General features: G+C 55.9%; 1 protein-coding gene across 1 annotated transcript; it reads left to right on the top strand.

The window, feature by feature from the left end:
- The first annotated feature begins 1,533 nt into the window (after nt 1-1,533).
- LOC117996391 (lens fiber major intrinsic protein-like) lies at nt 1,534-10,280 on the top strand. Its single transcript, XM_069509686.1, has 5 exons — nt 1,534-1,943; nt 2,381-2,805; nt 3,734-3,871; nt 9,061-9,141; nt 9,503-10,280. Exons 1-5 carry the CDS (start codon nt 1,904-1,906, stop codon nt 9,581-9,583), a joined length of 765 nt encoding a protein of 254 aa, XP_069365787.1. The 5' UTR covers nt 1,534-1,903; the 3' UTR covers nt 9,584-10,280.
- Nucleotides 10,281-22,918: the final 12,638 nt, after the last annotated feature.

Raw genomic sequence — 22,918 nt, 5'->3', positions numbered from 1 at the left:
ATGAACATTTGCAGCACCAGAGGAGCCGCCGATGCGTTGCCGGCCTTTTAGGAATTTGTTGGTCCGCCCCATGAATAACCCCATGTTATAATCTAATAATAAATCCCATGTCATAAATTATACCTACTTACATTTTAAAATCTAAATAAATCATTGAAAATTTTCACCCCTCTTTTTATCCGCCTCGAATTCTAGAGAGGTGAACGTTTCCGTCGATTTATTTAAGTGAAATAGAAAATTTTAATCGAGGGAAACATTACTATCGACATATACCCCAAAACATTTTTTTTGGAATTTTTGCCTGTCTGTCTGTGCCCGCATCAGCCGAACTACTGGACGGATTTTAATAAAATTTAGTACATTGGTAGCTGACGGTCCGAGTCAACATTGGGGTAGTTTTTGTTCCGAAAAATTAGGGATTCTTCAGGATACGGGATCAATACCATTTTACTCCATAACTCCATCAATTTTGAACCAATTTTCACAATTGTTTGTTGTTCACAAAGATTATACTGTCAGGTTTGTACCGTGCAAGTTTGGTTACGTTAGTACTATTACATTATTCTGTGGTTTGGTGCAGATTTGATGAACAGTTTCGGAAATGGAGGACGGAACTCCTCGCCGGGTACCTACCTAACGGCAAATCGATCGCGATCGATGGCTTAGTACGTACAACACTCTTAACCATAACACATTTTATATCCATATTTTTGTCCACAACGACCCATAATACGAAAGTGTGTTTGTTTGTTGGTTCGTCCATCAATCACGTCGCAGCGGAACAACGGCTCGACGTGATTTTTTTGAGAGTAGGTAATAGGCTACTTTTTATCCTGGAAATTTCTCACAGGATTTTTAAAAACCTAAATCCACGCGGACGAAGTCGCGGGCATCAGCTAGTCTATACATATTTAAATCTATACACACACATTATTTGATATACAAGTTATTAATTGATAGGTGTCACAACGGTACATGTGCGAGTCGGAGTCGCGCACCGTGGGTTCCGTACTACTGAATAAGTAAAACGGTAAGGATCCCTTTCAACAAAACACACTACCGAACACTGAATAAAGATATTATAAATTATAATTAACATATTTTGATTAGCATAATTATATTCTCGGCGAATATTTAATTATGATTTAAAAGATAAGCTAAAAGTAGGACACGTGAATATGGTACCTCCTGCTGTCGCTGGCAGACTATACACATGTCTAGATCTAGATCTAGATACGCATCTACGAGTATGTGCTAACTCGTGATGTTCGATTCGATCTACGATTCCCAGCTACAGTCTAGACTAGACCGTTGCAAACTTGAGTTTCCTGGTGAGTAGGTAGAGTTTAGACTTCAGAGTACTCCCAAATCCTCGCAACAAATGTTGTCTGTACAACTTGTTGGCCTGCAACTAGTAATGTTATAATGATGGATAAATTGAGTGAGAAAAGCTGCATGGTAAGTTACACAAACTGATTCTGTCTTACATTACCGTAGGTATACTTACTATTACGACCTACTATTACGACACACAGCCGCTGTGGACACTAGTGTGCTAGTGTCGCTCCACCAAACCACGTGAATCTGAGCTAACAGTGGAGCGAGATAACGAGCAGAGCAAACATCGTCAAGTCGTAACTCCGAGATAATGATCCGCAACTATCTACCTGCAGCGCGGCGCTGAGGCGGTGTGAGGCGCTGCAACAATTTTGATTTGACTTTCCTTAAAAGAACAGGTGTTTTTGCTCGTGTTTTTCGACTGTTCCGTGCATAACGTGTAACATTTAATTTGATAAATTCGACAGTAGGTACCATGGTAGCCGCAGTACAGTCGCAATAATCGCAATCGCGTCAAAGTAGCTTCCTCCCAGTGCAGTGACGCGGTGCGGCGGCTGAGGGCAGCATGGTGTACACGGAGGAGCCCAGCCCGGTTATGTTACACCGTAAGTGATCACCAGTAGATCGAATCGGACTAACTTAATACATATTTTATATGCGAAAGTCTGTCAGCTTGCTGCCCTACTACAAGGCTTAGCCGTCGAAGCGAGGTTGACGTTTGGCACAGACCGGACACGACTGCCGGAGCCCGGACCGTCTCCGGTATATCATAGGATGAGATAGGATTTAAGAATTCATACAGGGTTTTAAATTAACCTGAATATGGACAGAGTGGCGGCCGGGGGCTCTCACTCGTAGTCGGAAGTGTTTCCTGTACGAAGGCTCCTTCGAATCGTAGTTCATGAAATACGATTCGAAGGAGCCTTCGTACAGGAAACGTGTTCATTTCGATTCGAGAGATCGAGACGTTCTTAAAAACACGAGTATGAATCGAATGCGAGAGAGTGCCGGTTCGTTGTGAGAGAGCGCGTGTCTGCGGCAGGCGAGGCGGAGGCGGAGGAGCGGCCGCTGGAGGGCGCCAGGGCGAGCGAGGCGAGCGGGGCGCGCGGCGCGCTGTGGCGCGTGGCGGCGGCCGAGGCGTGCGGCGCCGCGCTGCTGGTGCTGCTCACGTGCCTGCCGGCGTGCGCGGCGCGCCGCCCGCCGCTGGCGGAGCGCGCGCTGGCGGGCGGGCTGGCCGTGGCGGCGCTGGTGCAGTGCTTCGACCACGTGTCGGGCGCGCACTTCAACCCCACCGTGACGCTGGCGGCGCTGCTGGCGCGGCGCGTGGGCGCGGCGCACGCGGGCGCGGCGCTGGCGGCGCAGCTCGTGGGCGCGCTGATGGGCGCCGCGGCGCTGTGGGCGCTGTCGCCCGCCGCGGTGGCGCAGTGCGTCACGCTCCCCGAGCTGCACGTCGTGTCCGTGTACCAGGTGACGTCACACTTGATCCCTACGGTTCGGTCATATTTTTTTTTTTTTTTTTTTATTTAGACAAAAAAAAGCGAATAATTCACACCACACTTCCAGACCAAAGCACTAGACAAAAAGCCGCGACTGGTGTTGGCAGTTTGCAGCCCAAATAGACCGTAGTCTGTGCTAGGGCTGACAAAGTTCATCGACCTCATTCATACTATATTATATTATATTATATACTATACTATATTTATACTATACTATATATATATTCATACATTACTAAAACTATATTTTATTTGGTGCAACAGTGTTAATGCATACGGAGTTTAGATATATAATTTAAATAGATAGGATAAGTTGTAATAAGTTAAGGCATTCGTTTCAACAGATCTTGTCATAAAGACGTTTAAAATTTTCAAAAGAGGTTTCTAGGAGAAATTTCTTTATATAGAATTTAAGTTTTTTCTTTAAGGATGGTATAATAATTAATTTAAACACTAATCGGTCTCAGTAGCAAAGTATTTTCAATTCGCCATTTTCAGTATGTACTTATTTGTATTCACCCTCAAGTTTTCGCACATTTCAGTATTTCAGTATCTCAAAATCGGTTTTCTTGAAACCTAAAATTTGAATTTATTTTCACTTGTTGTCAAAAACATGACATTCTTTAGTAAAACCAGCGGCTTCTGGCTACGCTGTGAAACCGGTGGCTCACTCTTGTACACAATTAGTAGCGTTCAAGACCAAATCACATGTTTTCTAAAACACATCATAGATGTCGCTGTAAGACCATTGTATCGCAGTATTGTTCAACTGTGGAAGTAACATAATACTGTGTTTGTCCTTGGGTTAGCTATAAACCTGCCTACCTTACAGTAAAAGCGTCCCTGAGTTCACGGTGGGCGAGGACTCGAGGAGTAAAGAATGTGGTCGATGTTTCCAGGCGCTGTGTATCGAGGCGCTGCTGGGCGCAGTGCTGGCGCTGGCCAACCTGGCGGCGTGGGACGCGCGCAACGCGCACTACAAGGACTCGTGGCCGCTGCGGATCGGCTTCACCGTCGCCGCGCTGACGTTCGCTGCCGTGAGTGTATCGAGGCGCTGCTGGCGCACTACAACCTGGCGGCGTGGGACGCGCGCAACGCGCACTACAAGGACTCGTGGCCGCTGCGGATCGGCTTCACCGTCGCCGCGCTGACGTTCGCTGCCGTGAGTGTATCGAGGCGCTGCTGGCGCACTACAACCTGGCGGCGTGGGACGCGCGCAACGCGCACTACAAGGACTCGTGGCCGCTGCGGATCGGCTTCACCGTCGCCGCGCTGACGTTCGCTGCCGTGAGTGTATCGAGGCGCTGCTGGCGCACTACAACCTGGCGGCGTGGGACGCGCGCAACGCGCACTACAAGGACTCGTGGCCGCTGCGGATCGGCTTCACCGTCGCCGCGCTGACGTTCGCTGCCGTGAGTGTATCGAGGCGCTGCTGGCGCACTACAACCTGGCGGCGTGGGACGCGCGCAACGCGCACTACAAGGACTCGTGGCCGCTGCGGATCGGCTTCACCGTCGCCGCGCTGACGTTCGCTGCCGTGAGTGTATCGAGGCGCTGCTGGCGCACTACAACCTGGCGGCGTGGGACGCGCGCAACGCGCACTACAAGGACTCGTGGCCGCTGCGGATCGGCTTCACCGTCGCCGCGCTGACGTTCGCTGCCGTGAGTGTATCGAGGCGCTGCTGGCGCACTACAACCTGGCGGCGTGGGACGCGCGCAACGCGCACTACAAGGACTCGTGGCCGCTGCGGATCGGCTTCACCGTCGCCGCGCTGACGTTCGCTGCCGTGAGTGTATCGAGGCGCTGCTGGCGCACTACAACCTGGCGGCGTGGGACGCGCGCAACGCGCACTACAAGGACTCGTGGCCGCTGCGGATCGGCTTCACCGTCGCCGCGCTGACGTTCGCTGCCGTGAGTGTATCGAGGCGCTGCTGGCGCACTACAACCTGGCGGCGTGGGACGCGCGCAACGCGCACTACAAGGACTCGTGGCCGCTGCGGATCGGCTTCACCGTCGCCGCGCTGACGTTCGCTGCCGTGAGTGTATCGAGGCGCTGCTGGCGCACTACAACCTGGCGGCGTGGGACGCGCGCAACGCGCACTACAAGGACTCGTGGCCGCTGCGGATCGGCTTCACCGTCGCCGCGCTGACGTTCGCTGCCGTGAGTGTATCGAGGCGCTGCTGGCGCACTACAACCTGGCGGCGTGGGACGCGCGCAACGCGCACTACAAGGACTCGTGGCCGCTGCGGATCGGCTTCACCGTCGCCGCGCTGACGTTCGCTGCCGTGAGTGTATCGAGGCGCTGCTGGCGCACTACAACCTGGCGGCGTGGGACGCGCGCAACGCGCACTACAAGGACTCGTGGCCGCTGCGGATCGGCTTCACCGTCGCCGCGCTGACGTTCGCTGCCGTGAGTGTATCGAGGCGCTGCTGGCGCACTACAACCTGGCGGCGTGGGACGCGCGCAACGCGCACTACAAGGACTCGTGGCCGCTGCGGATCGGCTTCACCGTCGCCGCGCTGACGTTCGCTGCCGTGAGTGTATCGAGGCGCTGCTGGCGCACTACAACCTGGCGGCGTGGGACGCGCGCAACGCGCACTACAAGGACTCGTGGCCGCTGCGGATCGGCTTCACCGTCGCCGCGCTGACGTTCGCTGCCGTGAGTGTATCGAGGCGCTGCTGGCGCACTACAACCTGGCGGCGTGGGACGCGCGCAACGCGCACTACAAGGACTCGTGGCCGCTGCGGATCGGCTTCACCGTCGCCGCGCTGACGTTCGCTGCCGTGAGTGTATCGAGGCGCTGCTGGCGCACTACAACCTGGCGGCGTGGGACGCGCGCAACGCGCACTACAAGGACTCGTGGCCGCTGCGGATCGGCTTCACCGTCGCCGCGCTGACGTTCGCTGCCGTGAGTGTATCGAGGCGCTGCTGGCGCACTACAACCTGGCGGCGTGGGACGCGCGCAACGCGCACTACAAGGACTCGTGGCCGCTGCGGATCGGCTTCACCGTCGCCGCGCTGACGTTCGCTGCCGTGAGTGTATCGAGGCGCTGCTGGCGCACTACAACCTGGCGGCGTGGGACGCGCGCAACGCGCACTACAAGGACTCGTGGCCGCTGCGGATCGGCTTCACCGTCGCCGCGCTGACGTTCGCTGCCGTGAGTGTATCGAGGCGCTGCTGGCGCACTACAACCTGGCGGCGTGGGACGCGCGCAACGCGCACTACAAGGACTCGTGGCCGCTGCGGATCGGCTTCACCGTCGCCGCGCTGACGTTCGCTGCCGTGAGTGTATCGAGGCGCTGCTGGCGCACTACAACCTGGCGGCGTGGGACGCGCGCAACGCGCACTACAAGGACTCGTGGCCGCTGCGGATCGGCTTCACCGTCGCCGCGCTGACGTTCGCTGCCGTGAGTGTATCGAGGCGCTGCTGGCGCACTACAACCTGGCGGCGTGGGACGCGCGCAACGCGCACTACAAGGACTCGTGGCCGCTGCGGATCGGCTTCACCGTCGCCGCGCTGACGTTCGCTGCCGTGAGTGTATCGAGGCGCTGCTGGCGCACTACAACCTGGCGGCGTGGGACGCGCGCAACGCGCACTACAAGGACTCGTGGCCGCTGCGGATCGGCTTCACCGTCGCCGCGCTGACGTTCGCTGCCGTGAGTGTATCGAGGCGCTGCTGGCGCACTACAACCTGGCGGCGTGGGACGCGCGCAACGCGCACTACAAGGACTCGTGGCCGCTGCGGATCGGCTTCACCGTCGCCGCGCTGACGTTCGCTGCCGTGAGTGTATCGAGGCGCTGCTGGCGCACTACAACCTGGCGGCGTGGGACGCGCGCAACGCGCACTACAAGGACTCGTGGCCGCTGCGGATCGGCTTCACCGTCGCCGCGCTGACGTTCGCTGCCGTGAGTGTATCGAGGCGCTGCTGGCGCACTACAACCTGGCGGCGTGGGACGCGCGCAACGCGCACTACAAGGACTCGTGGCCGCTGCGGATCGGCTTCACCGTCGCCGCGCTGACGTTCGCTGCCGTGAGTGTATCGAGGCGCTGCTGGCGCACTACAACCTGGCGGCGTGGGACGCGCGCAACGCGCACTACAAGGACTCGTGGCCGCTGCGGATCGGCTTCACCGTCGCCGCGCTGACGTTCGCTGCCGTGAGTGTATCGAGGCGCTGCTGGCGCACTACAACCTGGCGGCGTGGGACGCGCGCAACGCGCACTACAAGGACTCGTGGCCGCTGCGGATCGGCTTCACCGTCGCCGCGCTGACGTTCGCTGCCGTGAGTGTATCGAGGCGCTGCTGGCGCACTACAACCTGGCGGCGTGGGACGCGCGCAACGCGCACTACAAGGACTCGTGGCCTACAATCAATAAGCCGGTGTGTTGTTGTCGCAGGGGGACGTGACGGGCGCCAGCATGAACCCGGTGCGCAGCATGGCGCCCGCCGCGCTCGTCTTTGACAATCAATAAGACGGTGTGTTGTTGTCGCAGGGGGACGTGACGGGCGCCAGCATGAACCCGGCGCGCAGCATGGCGCCCGCCGCGCTCGTCTTTGACAATCAATAAGCCGGTGTGTTGTTGTCGCAGGGGGACGTGACGGGCGCCAGCATGAACCCGGTGCGCAGCATGGCGCCCGCCGCGCTCGTCTTTGACAATCAATAAGACGGTGTGTTGTTGTCGCAGGGGGACGTGACGGGCGCCAGCATGAACCCGGCGCACAGCATGGCGCCCGCCGCGCTCGTCTTTGACAATCAATAAGACGGTGTGTTGTTGTCGCAGGGGGACGTGACGGGCGCCAGCATGAACCCGGCGCGTAGCATGGCGCCCGCCGCGCTCGTCTTTGACAATCAATAAGACGGTGTGTTGTTGTCGCAGGGGGACGTGACGGGCGCCAGCATGAACCCGGCGCGCAGCATGGCGCCCGCCGCGCTCGTCTTTGACAATCAATAAGACGGTGTGTTGTTGTCGCAGGGGGACGTGACGGGCGCCAGCATGAACCCGGCGCGCAGCATGGCGCCCGCCGCGCTCGTCTTTGACAATCAATAAGCCGGTGTGTTGTTGTCGCAGGGGGACGTGACGGGCGCCAGCATGAACCCGGCGCGCAGCATGGCGCCCGCCGCGCTCGTCTTTGACAATCAATAAGCCGGTGTGTTGTTGTCGCAGGGGGACGTGACGGGCGCCAGCATGAACCCGGCGCGCAGCATGGCGCCCGCCGCGCTCGTCTTTGACAATCAATAAGACGGTGTGTTGTTGTCGCAGGGGGACGTGACGGGCGCCAGCATGAACCCGGCGCGCAGCATGGCGCCCGCCGCGCTCGTCTTTGACAATCAATAAGCCGGTGTGTTGTTGTCGCAGGGGGACGTGACGGGCGCCAGCATGAACCCGGCGCGCAGCATGGCGCCCGCCGCGCTCGTCTTTGACAATCAATAAGCCGGTGTGTTGTTGTCGCAGGGGGACGTGACGGGCGCCAGCATGAACCCGGCGCGCAGCATGGCGCCCGCCGCGCTCGTCTTTGACAATCAATAAGACGGTGTGTTGTTGTCGCAGGGGGACGTGACGGACGCCAGCATGAACCCGGCGCGCAGCATGGCGCCCGCCGCGCTCGTCTTTGACAATCAATAAGACGGTGTGTTGTTGTCGCAGGGGGACGTGACGGGCGCCAGCATGAACCCGGCGCGCAGCATGGCGCCCGCCGCGCTCGTCTTTGACAATCAATAAGCCGGTGTGTTGTTGTCGCAGGGGGACGTGACGGGCGCCAGCATGAACCCGGCGCACAGCATGGCGCCCGCCGCGGTCGTCTTTGACAATCAATAAGCCGGTGTGTTGTTGTCGCAGGGGGACGTGACGGGCGCCAGCATGAACCCGGCGCGCAGCATGGCGCCCGCCGCGCTCGTCTTTGACAATCAATAAGACGGTGTGTTGTTGTCGCAGGGGGACGTGACGGACGCCAGCATGAACCCGGCGCGCAGCATGGCGCCCGCCGCGCTCGTCTTTGACAATCAATAAGACGGTGTGTTGTTGTCGCAGGGGGACGTGACGGGCGCCAGCATGAACCCGGCGCGCAGCATGGCGCCCGCCGCGCTCGTCTTTGACAATCAATAAGCCGGTGTGTTGTTGTCGCAGGGGGACGTGACGGGCGCCAGCATGAACCCGGCGCACAGCATGGCGCCCGCCGCGGTCGTCTTTGACAATCAATAAGCCGGTGTGTTGTTGTCGCAGGGGGACGTGACGGGCGCCAGCATGAACCCGGCGCGCAGCATGGCGCCCGCTGCGCTCGCCGGAGACCTCACTGCGCTCTGGGTAATGTTGTCTCACATTAATCTGTAACAGTTGGTTAAAAGCGGGATAAAAGCTTTGCACACAAATTGAGAGGGTGTACCTACTTCCAGATACTTAGTATACCTTGTACTGCATGATGGGATTTGTAATTATTCCGAAGAAAATATAAAAGAATTAGACTATACTTTTACGTAAGATTGAACACCTTTGTTACCCGTTGTCAGATCACTTCCTTGTCTGTCCGTCTGTTCGTTTGTCGTGTCGTGCCGTCTGTTCGTTTGTCGTGTCGTGCCGTCTGTTCGTTTGTCGTGTCGTGCCGTCTGTTCGTTTGTCGTGTCGTGCGGTAGTCGAGCTGGCACTAACGAGGCGAGGCGCTGCGCAGGTGTACTGCTTGGGGCCGCCGTGTGGCGCCGCGCTGGCCGCCGCGCTCTACGCCTGCGCGTGGCGCCGCGCGCCCGCCTGACGCGGCGCCGCGTGCCGCGTGTCCGCCCGGCCACACGGCGCGTCCGCCGCGTGTCGCGTGTCGGCACTGACACGGATACGGCGCGGTACTTTGTATGGGGTTGGATCCTATGGCGGGTGCTATTTAAAGCACAATGCGACAATAAAAACTTTCTTTCCAATGAAAGATAAAATAAAGAAGTTTAGTAAGTTCCTATTTATAGTAAACTAGCTGATGCCCGCGACTTCGTACGCGTGGATTAAGGTTTTTAAAAATCCTGTGGGAACTCTTAAATTTTACGGGATAAAAAGTAGTAGTCGTAGGTTGCAAGCTAACTATGTACCAACTTTCGTCAAAATCGGTTGAACGGTTGAGCCGTGAAAAGCTAACAGACAGACAGACAGGCAGATACACTTTCGCATTTATAATATTAGTATGGATACCTGATTTTTTTACTTTGAGGTTTTAAATTGCGGAGATCCAGCTCCACGAAGCAGGCGTGCCGAGTGCGTGCTGAGCGCGTGCCGAGCGCGTGCCGAGTGCGTGCTGAGCGCGTGCCGAGCGCGTGCCGAGTGCGTGCCGAGCGCGTGCCGTGCAACTTCCGCGGCGCAGTGAACGAACTAACAAAGAAATTGAATACCAGCTAACTTTATTGCGTGATATTTGTATATAAAATATGCAAAACCTAAATCCTAAGAACTATGAGCCTATAACTGTACCTAAGTATTGTTAATTAAATTAAACTTTAAACATACAAATAAACGTTTAATTTAAAACTTCCCAACAGTCAACAGCGTTCACTTGGATCGAGACTCCGACCGCTACTCCTTCCTGTCGCCCGATCGTCGCCCGACCGTCGGCCGACCGTCGGCCGACGGTCGGGCGTCAACAGCCGTGTGATAGGAGGCTGTATCGTTGCGCGGTGCGCTGTGGCCAGAGCCTTCTCGTTGTGAGAGGAGGCCCGAGTTGATGATGATGATGAACGTCATTTCATTCATCAGTTTATTGTTGGCGCCAGGCGCCACACGCCCACCTCCTGCGCGATCGACCTGTACCGACTCACTACAGAGCACGGGTCTCCTGTCAGTATGAGAATGGTTGGGGTCTGGCAGCCAAACGGCCGAGCACACTTGCGGGAACATGCGAGATAGCATCGTCCCCGGGCAATGGACCTTGTGATTGTGAAGGTAGATAGGTCTGTCTGTGTGTATGTATGTATGTATCGGCACTTAGCTACTAACTACATAATGTTAATGCGGAGACATAAAGTTTGGTCAGGTGTGTACAGTTATATAGCTAGGTATGTATGAGTACAAATAATCTGGATGTTGCGTATACAGCTGGAGTTGGCTGGAGTTGGCTGGAGTTGGCTGGAGTTGGCTGGAGTTGGCTGGAGTTGGCTGGAGTTGGCTGGAGTTGGCTGGAGTTGGCTGGAGTTGGCTGGAGTCCGTCCAAGTGGATACGTAATAAATTACTTATACTACCTAGTACCTACTAAATAATCTTAAAAAAATAACCTTTGCCGTGACCCACGTGTCCCGCGTGCCACCACGCCGCGGCACGCGTGACCCACGTGTCCCACGTGTCCCGCGTGCCAGCACGCCGCGGCACGCGTGTCCCGCGTGCCACCACGCCGCGGCACGCGTGACCCACGTGTCCCGCGTGCCAGCACGCCGCCGCCGCACTGATTCCTAAATAGCGCACTTGATACCGCCGCATTCAGTATAATATATAGGTATGTACCGATCACAATGTATCGATATCTCGGTAGTCGGTAGTCGATAGTCGATACGCGCAGCTAGGCATAGCTCGCGGCGAGGCGAGCAGCGACCCCTGACGTGCCCTGACGTCGTCAAACAAAACATTACGTATAGATACCTATTGTTACACCTACTACAGCGAACGTCAGTCAGTCAGTCGTCAGTCGCTGCACGCATAGCTCAATCATTCACGCCTCATTAGCAGAATCATTAATTATGTTACATGTTATTTGACCGATATTGTGTCACTATTCGTTACCTACATGCAGGTGCGTTCCTCGAAGTGCAGGTTTACACAGAACGCTGGAGATGCGAGTTGCTACCACTCGGGTGGTACCGCCTACCGACGTGTGGGTGTACCTACCACATGGGAGACCAGCAGTCGCCATCGTCGGACAACGGAGACCGACGACGCTACGGGCCCTCGGAAATGTGATATTTGATAATAAGTAGAGACCGGATTATATGCAACATAAAAAGCTTGTTATATGCATGAAAAATGCTTGAAATATGCACAAAAATGCTTGTAATATGCACAAAAAATGCCAGAATATGCGAAATTAAATGATAAATTTTAGGAATCCCCAAAAAAAGAGATAAGTAAGTAACCATTCCTTTTTTTTAAATTTCATTTTAATTTCAACTAGTAAATTATATTTTGATAGTCGATAATAGGTACAGTAACATTATATGACATTAAAATTATTTAAAAATTTTGTAAACGTAAGCAATCAAATATTTTTCAAAATTTTCAGTGGTAAGATTGTGTCTATGATCATTTAGAATATTTTGTAAGTGGAAAAGGTTCGCTCTACTTGCACTGAGGTAACTGGGCAGAGTTTGAACTTGGGTGCTATGTTAGCACTTATAATTTCTGGCAAAAGTTCTGCAGTCCCATTAATGAAACTATCAATTTGACACAAACTTTGAAAACCTGGGTTATTGTTCAATATGTTTTCAAACTTTTCTATAAGTTTATGCGACAATGCCTTTGGCAACGCGGAGTTCATTTGGCGTATTTATATAATAGCTAAGCCCTTATATTTTGTGACTGTTATTAAATTTGGTCGCATTTCGGAACTCAGGGTGAGTGATATGTCATAACTAGATCTTAGGTAAAATATGCTATTACCGCTGAGAATGGCTAAAATATGCAAATGCATATGCGAATATGCAAATGCATATGCGAATATGCAAATGCATATAATCCGGTCTCTAATAATAAGTATATAAGGATTCCTATTGGAAACCACTTTTTGTTTGGTTTATCAGTGTTGCTTATTGATAAGTACGTACAGTATTCATTGGTGGCATACCACATTACACACAGACAAACAGACAAACAGGCGGAACAGTCCCTTGTGTCACCGTAGGTAGGCAAATACCTAAGTAAATATGTACGCGTCGCGCGACCAACTGAGCAAACCTCGACCTGCCTGTGTGTGTAGTTGTGTACCGGCCTGTGTGTGTAGTTGTGTACCGGCCTGTGTGTGTAGTTGTGTACCGGCCTGTGTGTGTAGTTGTGTACCGGCCTGTGTGTGTAGTTGTGTACCGGCCTGTGTGTGTAGTTGTGTACCGGCCTGTGTGTGTAGTTGTGTACCGGCCTGTGTGTGTAGTTGTGTACCGGCCTGTGTGTGTAGTTGTGTACCGGCCTGTGTGTGTAGTTGTGTACCGGCCTGTGTGTGTAGTTGTGTACCGGCCTGTGTGTGTAGTTGTGTACCGGCCTGTGTGTGTAGTTGTGTACCGGCCTGTAGTGCCTGCAGCTTGTAGGCCTCAGGTGTTGTTGTAGGTACACTATGCGGCACAAACATAACACCTATGTGACGTTTTATCGGTCTCAACGACAGAGACAAATGCTCTACAAAACTGCTATCTCTTCCTAAAGGTCGATGTACATTATTTTCTGCCGCGTACTGTTAGTACTTATGTAGTAGTTGCTTTTGTCGCACAAGAATATTTAGATGTAAGAAATGCTCTGCGCTCCGGCAGCCTGTACCTAACCGTGCGTCTAGTGCGTCTAGTGCGTCTAGTGCGTCTAGTGCGTCTAGTGCGTCTAGTGCGGTGGCTCTAGGGAGACTCCCGACTACATTCTGTGAAGGTAGTTGTGGTTAGGGTCCTATACTTAGGCTTAAGACCTCCCTAGTATAAATAGCGAATTAAACGCTCAATAGCGTGTGTGTGTGTGTGTACCTTCGAGTTTGATTTAACCTCCCGAACCCACGTGAGGAACGACTAGCAGCTGGACGAAGGTTCGATCCCTGCTCCTCATGAGCATAGTGGAGCAAGATGGGACCCCTCCGATCTAGCCCGCTAGCTACATTGCATAGTGGGGCAAGACGGGACCCCCCGATCCAGCCCGCTAGCTACATTGCATAGTGGGGCAAGACGGGACCCCCCGATTCAGTCCGCTAGCTTTATTACATAGTGGGGCAAGACGGGACCCCCCGATTCAGTCCGCTAGCTTCATTACATAGTGGGGCAAGACGGGACCCCCCGATTCAGTCCGCTAGCTTCATTACATAGTGGGGCAAGACGGGACCCCCCGATTCAGTCCGCTAGCTTCATTACATAGTGGGGCAAGACGGGACCCCCCGATTCAGTCCGCTAGCTTCATTACATAGTGGGGCAAGACGGGACCCCCCGATTCAGTCCGCTAGCTTCATTACATAGTGGGGCAAGACGGGACCCCCCGATTCAGTCCGCTAGCTTCATTACATAGTGGGGCAAGACGGGACCCCCCGATTCAGTCCGCTAGCTTCATTACATAGTGGGGCAAGACGGGACCCCCCGATTCAGTCCGCTAGCTTCATTACATAGTGGGGCAAGACGGGACCCCCCGATTCAGTCCGCTAGCTTCATTACATAGTGGGGCAAGACGGGACCCCCCGATTCAGTCCGCTAGCTTCATTACATAGTGGGGCAAGACGGGACCCCCCGATTCAGTCCGCTAGCTTCATTACATAGTGGGGCAAGACGGGACCCCCCGATTCAGTCCGCTAGCTTCATTACATAGTGGGGCAAGACGGGACCCCCCGATTCAGTCCGCTAGCTTCATTACATAGTGGGGCAAGACGGGACCCCCCGATTCAGTCCGCTAGCTTCATTACATAGTGGGGCAAGACGGGACCCCCCGATTCAGTCCGCTAGCTTCATTACATAGTGGGGCAAGACGGGACCCCCCGATTCAGTCCGCTAGCTTCATTACATAGTGGGGCAAGACGGGACCCCCCGATTCAGTCCGCTAGCTTCATTACATAGTGGGGCAAGACGGGACCCCCCGATTCAGTCCGCTAGCTTCATTACATAGTGGGGCAAGACGGGACCCCCCGATTCAGTCCGCTAGCTTCATTACATAGTGGGGCAAGACGGGACCCCCCGATTCAGTCCGCTAGCTTCATTACATAGTGGGGCAAGACGGGACCCCCCGATTCAGTCCGCTAGCTTCATTACATAGTGGGGCAAGACGGGACCCCCCGATTCAGTCCGCTAGCTTCATTACATAGTGGGGCAAGACGGGACCCCCCGATTCAGTCCGCTAGCTTCATTACATAGTGGGGCAAGACGGGACCCCCCGATTCAGTCCGCTAGCTTCATTACATAGTGGGGCAAGACGGGACCCCCCGATTCAGTCCGCTAGCTTCATTACATAGTGGGGCAAGACGGGACCCCCCGATTCAGTCCGCTAGCTTCATTACATAGTGGGGCAAGACGGGACCCCCCGATTCAGTCCGCTAGCTTCATTACATAGTGGGGCAAGACGGGACCCCCCGATTCAGTCCGCTAGCTTCATTACATAGTGGGGCAAGACGGGACCCCCCGATTCAGTCCGCTAGCTTCATTACATAGTGGGGCAAGACGGGACCCCCCGATTCAGTCCGCTAGCTTCATTACATAGTGGGGCAAGACGGGACCCCCCGATTCAGTCCGCTAGCTTCATTACATAGTGGGGCAAGACGGGACCCCCCGATTCAGTCCGCTAGCTTCATTACATAGTGGGGCAAGACGGGACCCCCCGATTCAGTCCGCTAGCTTCATTACATAGTGGGGCAAGACGGGACCCCCCGATTCAGTCCGCTAGCTTCATTACATAGTGGGGCAAGACGGGACCCCCCGATTCAGTCCGCTAGCTTTATTACATAGTGGGGCAAGACGGGACCCCCCGATTCAGTCCGCTAGCTTCATTACATAGTGGGGCAAGACGGGACCCCCCGATTCAGTCCGCTAGCTTCATTACATAGTGGGGCAAGACGGGACCCCCCGATTCAGTCCGCTAGCTTCATTACATAGTGGGGCAAGACGGGACCCCCCGATTCAGTCCGCTAGCTTCATTACATAGTGGGGCAAGACGGGACCCCCCGATTCAGTCCGCTAGCTTCATTACATAGTGGGGCAAGACGGGACCCCCCGATTCAGTCCGCTAGCTTCATTACATAGTGGGGCAAGACGGGACCCCCCGATTCAGTCCGCTAGCTTCATTACATAGTGGGGCAAGACGGGACCCCCCGATTCAGTCCGCTAGCTTCATTACATAGTGGGGCAAGACGGGACCCCCCGATTCAGTCCGCTAGCTACGTCACGACACAATCGCTCCTCCAGCGCCACGCGGGCAGCTCCGCGAGTCCATCTCACTCCTAGTATTACAATGGTCTTGGGACAACCCTCCACCTCCCATGGCCCACCAACCTCTCGGTTATACGGGCCGAATCGCGGGAGGGCGCCCGTTCGGTACTTGCTCTTGGCATTTTCCCGCGGCGCCTTCTTGACTCCCTACAAATTATTTTTGTATTACAATGCTCTGAATATGTATGATCTCATCGGTTGGCAGAGATTACGCCGGGGCCACATCACCGCGGCCGCGCAAACAGCCGATAGCGCGATACCGGCCGATAGCCGCTGACCCGCGTTAGCACCGCACCGCACCGCACCGCACCGCACCGCACCGCACCGAACCGCACCGCGCCGCACGCTGCTGGCGTCTCGCGTGCCTCACAGTTACTTATGCATATTACAAATCTGACTTTTTATTTCCTCTCTAACCGAGACTCACACTTGTGATGGCGAGTGGCGGTTAAGACATTCGCCTTCCAATCGGAGGTCGGGGGTTCGTTTCCCGCCGAGGCAACGAGGTCCTGGTAGTAAACCGGACCCTCTTCCTCCGACCGGAGCGCGGAGGTCGGAAAACATCGGGAGGAAACCTGCGGGCTTGAGAGTTCTTCATAATGTTTTCAAAGGTGTGCGAAGTCTGCCAATTCGCACTTGGCCAGCGTGGTAGACTACCCTTCCCACTCTGAGAGGAGACCCGTGCTCTGCAGTGAGCCGGCGATGGGTTGATCATGATGATGATGGAGCGAAACACACTGAGCTGCTTCACGGCTCTGGCCTCTGGCGGCAAGTGGTGTTGCCGTCTCGCGTCTGCGGCAAGTGGTGTTGCCGTCTCGCGTCTGCGGCAAGTGGTGTTGCCGTCTCGCGTCTGCGGCAAGTGGTGTTGCCGTCTCGCGTCTGCGGCAAGTGGTGTTGCCGTCTCGCGTCTGCGGCAAGTGGTGTTGCCGTCTCGCGTCTGCGGCAAGTGGTGTTGCCGTCTCGCGTCTGCGGCAAGTGGTGTTGCCGTCTCGCGTCTGCGGCAAGTGGTGTTGCCGTCTCGCGTCTGCGGCAAGTGGTGTTGCCGTCTCGCGTCTGCGGCAAGTGGTGTTGCCGTCTCGCGTCTGCGGCAAGTGGTGTTGCCGTCTCGCGTCTGCGGCAAGTGGTGTTGCCGTCTCGCGTCTGCGGCAAGTGGTGTTGCCGTCTCGCGTCTGCGGCAAGTGGTGTTGCCGTCTCGCGTCTGCGGCAAGTGGTGTTGCCGTCTCGCGTCTGCGGCAAGTGGTGTTGCCGTCTCGCGTCTGCGGCAAGTGGTGTTGCCGTCTCGCGTCTGCGGCAAGTGGTGTTGCCGTCTCGCGTCTGCGGCAAGTGGTGTTGCCGTCTCGCGTCTGCGGCAAGTGGTGTTGCCGTCTCGCGTCTGCGGCAAGTGGTGTTGCCGTCTCGCGTCTGCGGCAAGTGGTGTTGCCGTCTCGCGTCTGCGGCAAGTGGTGTTGCCGTCTCGCGTCTGCGGCAAGTGGTGTTGCCGTCTCGCGTCTGCGGCAAGTGGTGTTGCCGTCTCGCGTCTGCGGCAAGTGGTGTTGCCGTCTCGCGTCTGCGGCAAGTGGTGTTGCCGTCTCGCGTCTGCGGCAAGTGGTGTTGCCGTCTCGCGTCTGCGGCAAGTGGTGTTGCCGTCTCGCGTCTGCGGCAAGTGGTGTTGCCGTCTCGCGTCTGCGGCAAGTGGTGTTGCCGTCTCGCGTCTGCGGCAAGTGGTGTTGCCGTCTCGCGTCTGCGGCAAGTGGTGTTGCCGTCTCGCGTCTGCGGCAAGTGGTGTTGCCGTCTCGCGTCTGCGGCAAGTGGTGTTGCCGTCTCGCGTCTGCGGCAAGTGGTGTTGCCGTCTCGCGTCTGCGGCAAGTGGTGTTGCCGTCTCGCGTCTGCGGCAAGTGGTGTTGCCGTCTCGCGTCTGCGGCAAGTGGTGTTGCCGTCTCGCGTCTGCGGCAAGTGGTGTTGCCGTCTCGCGTCTGCGGCAAGTGGTGTTGCCGTCTCGCGTCTGCGGCAAGTGGTGTTGCCGTCTCGCGTCTGCGGCAAGTGGTGTTGCCGTCTCGCGTCTGCGGCAAGTGGTGTTGCCGTCTCGCGTCTGCGGCAAGTGGTGTTGCCGTCTCGCGTCTGCGGCAAGTGGTGTTGCCGTCTCGCGTCTGCGGCAAGTGGTGTTGCCGTCTCGCGTCTGCGGCAAGTGGTGTTGCCGTCTCGCGTCTGCGGCAAGTGGTGTTGCCGTCTCGCGTCTGCGGCAAGTGGTGTTGCCGTCTCGCGTCTGCGGCAAGTGGTGTTGCCGTCTCGCGTCTGCGGCAAGTGGTGTTGCCGTCTCGCGTCTGCGGCAAGTGGTGTTGCCGTCTCGCGTCTGCGGCAAGTGGTGTTGCCGTCTCGCGTCTGCGGCAAGTGGTGTTGCCGTCTCGCGTCTGCGGCAAGTGGTGTTGCCGTCTCGCGTCTGCGGCAAGTGGTGTTGCCGTCTCGCGTCTGCGGCAAGTGGTGTTGCCGTCTCGCGTCTGCGGCAAGTGGTGTTGCCGTCTCGCGTCTGCGGCAAGTGGTGTTGCCGTCTCGCGTCTGCGGCAAGTGGTGTTGCCGTCTCGCGTCTGCGGCAAGTGGTGTTGCCGTCTCGCGTCTGCGGCAAGTGGTGTTGCCGTCTCGCGTCTGCGGCAAGTGGTGTTGCCGTCTCGCGTCTGCGGCAAGTGGTGTTGCCGTCTCGCGTCTGCGGCAAGTGGTGTTGCCGTCTCGCGTCTGCGGCAAGTGGTGTTGCCGTCTCGCGTCTGCGGCAAGTGGTGTTGCCGTCTCGCGTCTGCGGCAAGTGGTGTTGCCGTCTCGCGTCTGCGGCAAGTGGTGTTGCCGTCTCGCGTCTGCGGCAAGTGGTGTTGCCGTCTCGCGTCTGCGGCAAGTGGTGTTGCCGTCTCGCGTCTGCGGCAAGTGGTGTTGCCGTCTCGCGTCTGCGGCAAGTGGTGTTGCCGTCTCGCGTCTGCGGCAAGTGGTGTTGCCGTCTCGCGTCTGCGGCAAGTGGTGTTGCCGTCTCGCGTCTGCGGCAAGTGGTGTTGCCGTCTCGCGTCTGCGGCAAGTGGTGTTGCCGTCTCGCGTCTGCGGCAAGTGGTGTTGCCGTCTCGCGTCTGCGGCAAGTGGTGTTGCCGTCTCGCGTCTGCGGCAAGTGGTGTTGCCGTCTCGCGTCTGCGGCAAGTGGTGTTGCCGTCTCGCGTCTGCGGCAAGTGGTGTTGCCGTCTCGCGTCTGCGGCAAGTGGTGTTGCCGTCTCGCGTCTGCGGCAAGTGGTGTTGCCGTCTCGCGTCTGCGGCAAGTGGTGTTGCCGTCTCGCGTCTGCGGCAAGTGGTGTTGCCGTCTCGCGTCTGCGGCAAGTGGTGTTGCCGTCTCGCGTCTGCGGCAAGTGGTGTTGCCGTCTCGCGTCTGCGGCAAGTGGTGTTGCCGTCTCGCGTCTGCGGCAAGTGGTGTTGCCGTCTCGCGTCTGCGGCAAGTGGTGTTGCCGTCTCGCGTCTGCGGCAAGTGGTGTTGCCGTCTCGCGTCTGCGGCAAGTGGTGTTGCCGTCTCGCGTCTGCGGCAAGTGGTGTTGCCGTCTCGCGTCTGCGGCAAGTGGTGTTGCCGTCTCGCGTCTGCGGCAAGTGGTGTTGCCGTCTCGCGTCTGCGGCAAGTGGTGTTGCCGTCTCGCGTCTGCGGCAAGTGGTGTTGCCGTCTCGCGTCTGCGGCAAGTGGTGTTGCCGTCTCGCGTCTGCGGCAAGTGGTGTTGCCGTCTCGCGTCTGCGGCAAGTGGTGTTGCCGTCTCGCGTCTGCGGCAAGTGGTGTTGCCGTCTCGCGTCTGCGGCAAGTGGTGTTGCCGTCTCGCGTCTGCGGCAAGTGGTGTTGCCGTCTCGCGTCTGCGGCAAGTGGTGTTGCCGTCTCGCGTCTGCGGCAAGTGGTGTTGCCGTCTCGCGTCTGCGGCAAGTGGTGTTGCCGTCTCGCGTCTGCGGCAAGTGGTGTTGCCGTCTCGCGTCTGCGGCAAGTGGTGTTGCCGTCTCGCGTCTGCGGCAAGTGGTGTTGCCGTCTCGCGTCTGCGGCAAGTGGTGTTGCCGTCTCGCGTCTGCGGCAAGTGGTGTTGCCGTCTCGCGTCTGCGGCAAGTGGTGTTGCCGTCTCGCGTCTGCGGCAAGTGGTGTTGCCGTCTCGCGTCTGCGGCAAGTGGTGTTGCCGTCTCGCGTCTGCGGCAAGTGGTGTTGCCGTCTCGCGTCTGCGGCAAGTGGTGTTGCCGTCTCGCGTCTGCGGCAAGTGGTGTTGCCGTCTCGCGTCTGCGGCAAGTGGTGTTGCCGTCTCGCGTCTGCGGCAAGTGGTGTTGCCGTCTCGCGTCTGCGGCAAGTGGTGTTGCCGTCTCGCGTCTGCGGCAAGTGGTGTTGCCGTCTCGCGTCTGCGGCAAGTGGTGTTGCCGTCTCGCGTCTGCGGCAAGTGGTGTTGCCGTCTCGCGTCTGCGGCAAGTGGTGTTGCCGTCTCGCGTCTGCGGCAAGTGGTGTTGCCGTCTCGCGTCTGCGGCAAGTGGTGTTGCCGTCTCGCGTCTGCGGCAAGTGGTGTTGCCGTCTCGCGTCTGCGGCAAGTGGTGTTGCCGTCTCGCGTCTGCGGCAAGTGGTGTTGCCGTCTCGCGTCTGCGGCACGCACACTGCATACCGTGCACGTTTAATTATCTAAATAATTAATTAACTAAGTACCTACCTACTGTATTTTTGTTGATAAAAATGTTATTGTTGCGGACAATGTACATGCTCAGTAGATCGTCGGCACTGAATAGGTACTGCGAAGGATTTTACTAAATAGTTATTAAAACTACAGCGGTTTTCGTTGCAATATTTATCAAGAAAAGTATAAGAGTTGAGACAAATATGAGTTAAGATAAAGTAGGTAGTGTATGAAACTCCACATAACTACTAATGAGGTATTAGAACACTCGTGCTGCAAGTGTGCAGTTTAGCCACTAGTGAGAGCGAGCCACATTGCACATTGCAGCAGCGACCCGCTGTCGAGCGAAGCAGCAAACGCGATGGACAATAGTCGCAGCTTACGCGCCGAGCGCGACCCCGCGACCCTGCGACCCTGCGACCCCGCGACCCCGCGACCCCGCGATAGGGGCCTGCAACAACAACGTTTACATAACCAGATAAACGCGCAACACCAACTAGTAATTAGCCAAATTCTACTTGTATGTCTACGTCATACAATGTTATGTACCTACTCGACTTACCGCACGAGATCCACTCGATACGTTGTATCAGCCGCGGGGGGCTCCCCTCCCGCAGCTTCCGAACTGACGTCATAGCCTCGCGCACCTACGTACATAGCGATATGTACAATCTCGACATTCACGAGATTTGCTGTAAGTAGGAAGCTGGGAGTTGCACCTACTCGCAGCAGCTAGCTACTCTCATTTGTGTGGATAACGTGATAACGTTACAGTCGAGAGAGATCTGCCTCCCCGCTGCTCGCACGCAGACTGCAGTGCAAAGCTTTGGCTTCGACGGCTACGGGGAAGCTCCGCGCGTGCCTTCCTACTTCCTACTTTTGAGAAGGAATTCATCACAATGTTTAGACGTATCAATGAGAATTTTTCATCAAAGCTAATTAAAATAAAAACAAATAACAAACAAGTAGATAGACATAAGATCTGTCGGAAATAGCGAGAGAAGGGCTGGGACCTTGGCGCGAGTCGCCGCGCCAGCCCGGCCCAGCCCGGCCCAGCCCGGCCCAATCTAGCAATTGATCTATAACGGCACTATTTCCTCATTAGCATAACGACACGTCACACAGGCTTGTCCCACACAACACACACACACACACACACACACACACACACACACACGGGCTTGTCACTAACATCAATGCCGTTCACCCAATCAATACAAAGATATTTTGATTGCGTCGATAAAAACATTTAATCTGCATAATGTTGCTATTTTGGGTTAAGACGGATAGATTTAGTCGTATTCGTCAAACGTTCACGGCTCTATTTAATTCATTAAGTACTAGGTAGTTAGCTAATTGGTTCTGCGAATTGAAATTCGATACCCGTAGTGTAGGTAGGTATCTACACCTACCGCCATCACAACGTTCAGCCGAGCCAGGGTGTCACCACTCACCGTCACCACTCACCATCACCACTTACCGTCACCACTCACCACTCACCACGCGGCAGGTATACTTCGAGTCGAGTCCACGAACCGGTCGCTGCAGGGGACTTGTGTACAACACTCGACACTCGACACTCGACACTCGACACTCGACACTCGACACTCGACACTCGACTAGCGAGTAGCAACTCCGCAGAACTATTGCATCAAAAACCAGTCGCACTTGTGACCTTTTTGTATAAACACGCCACACAAATACTCAGACGTGCCCAGTTGCCCACCGCCGTGCCGTGCCGTGCCGTGCCGTGCCGTGCCGTGCCGCGCCGTGCAAGCTGCAGACGAGTTCGAGCATTAAAGTGCTAAACGGGTTTTGGCCTATGACTGTACCTAAGTAAACCTACAAGTACTGTAGTCTAAACGCTAAAATGTGCCTTAGTAGTTCCTAATTATCTAAGAATGTATGTGTCTGGCTTGTGAGCTACCTACCTTCCTATCTACGGATATCTTCATTCCATATTTGGATCATCGTAAATGTGTCTGGCATGTGAGCTACCTACCTTCCTATCTACGGATATCTTCATTCCATATTTGGATCATCGTAAATGTGTCTGGCTTGTGAGCTACCTACCTTCCTATCTACGGATATCTTCATTCCATATTTGGATCATCGTAAATGTGTCTGGCATGTGAGCTACCTACCTTCCTATCTACGGATATCTTCATTCCATATTTGGATCATCGTAAATGTGTCTGGCTTGTGAGCTACCTACCTTCCTATCTACGGATATCTTCATTCCATATTTGGATCATCGTAAATGTGTCTGGCATGTGAGCTACCTACCTTCCTATCTACGGATATCTTCATTCCATATTTGGATCATCGTAAATGTGTCTGGCATGTGAGCTACC

The sequence above is a fragment of the Maniola hyperantus genome, chromosome 3 (assembly GCF_902806685.2).
Source record: "Maniola hyperantus chromosome 3, iAphHyp1.2, whole genome shotgun sequence".
NCBI classification, from domain to species: domain Eukaryota; kingdom Metazoa; phylum Arthropoda; class Insecta; order Lepidoptera; family Nymphalidae; genus Maniola; species Maniola hyperantus.
Note: the sequence above shows the minus strand (reverse complement) of the source record. Positions and strands in the feature narration are given on the sequence as shown.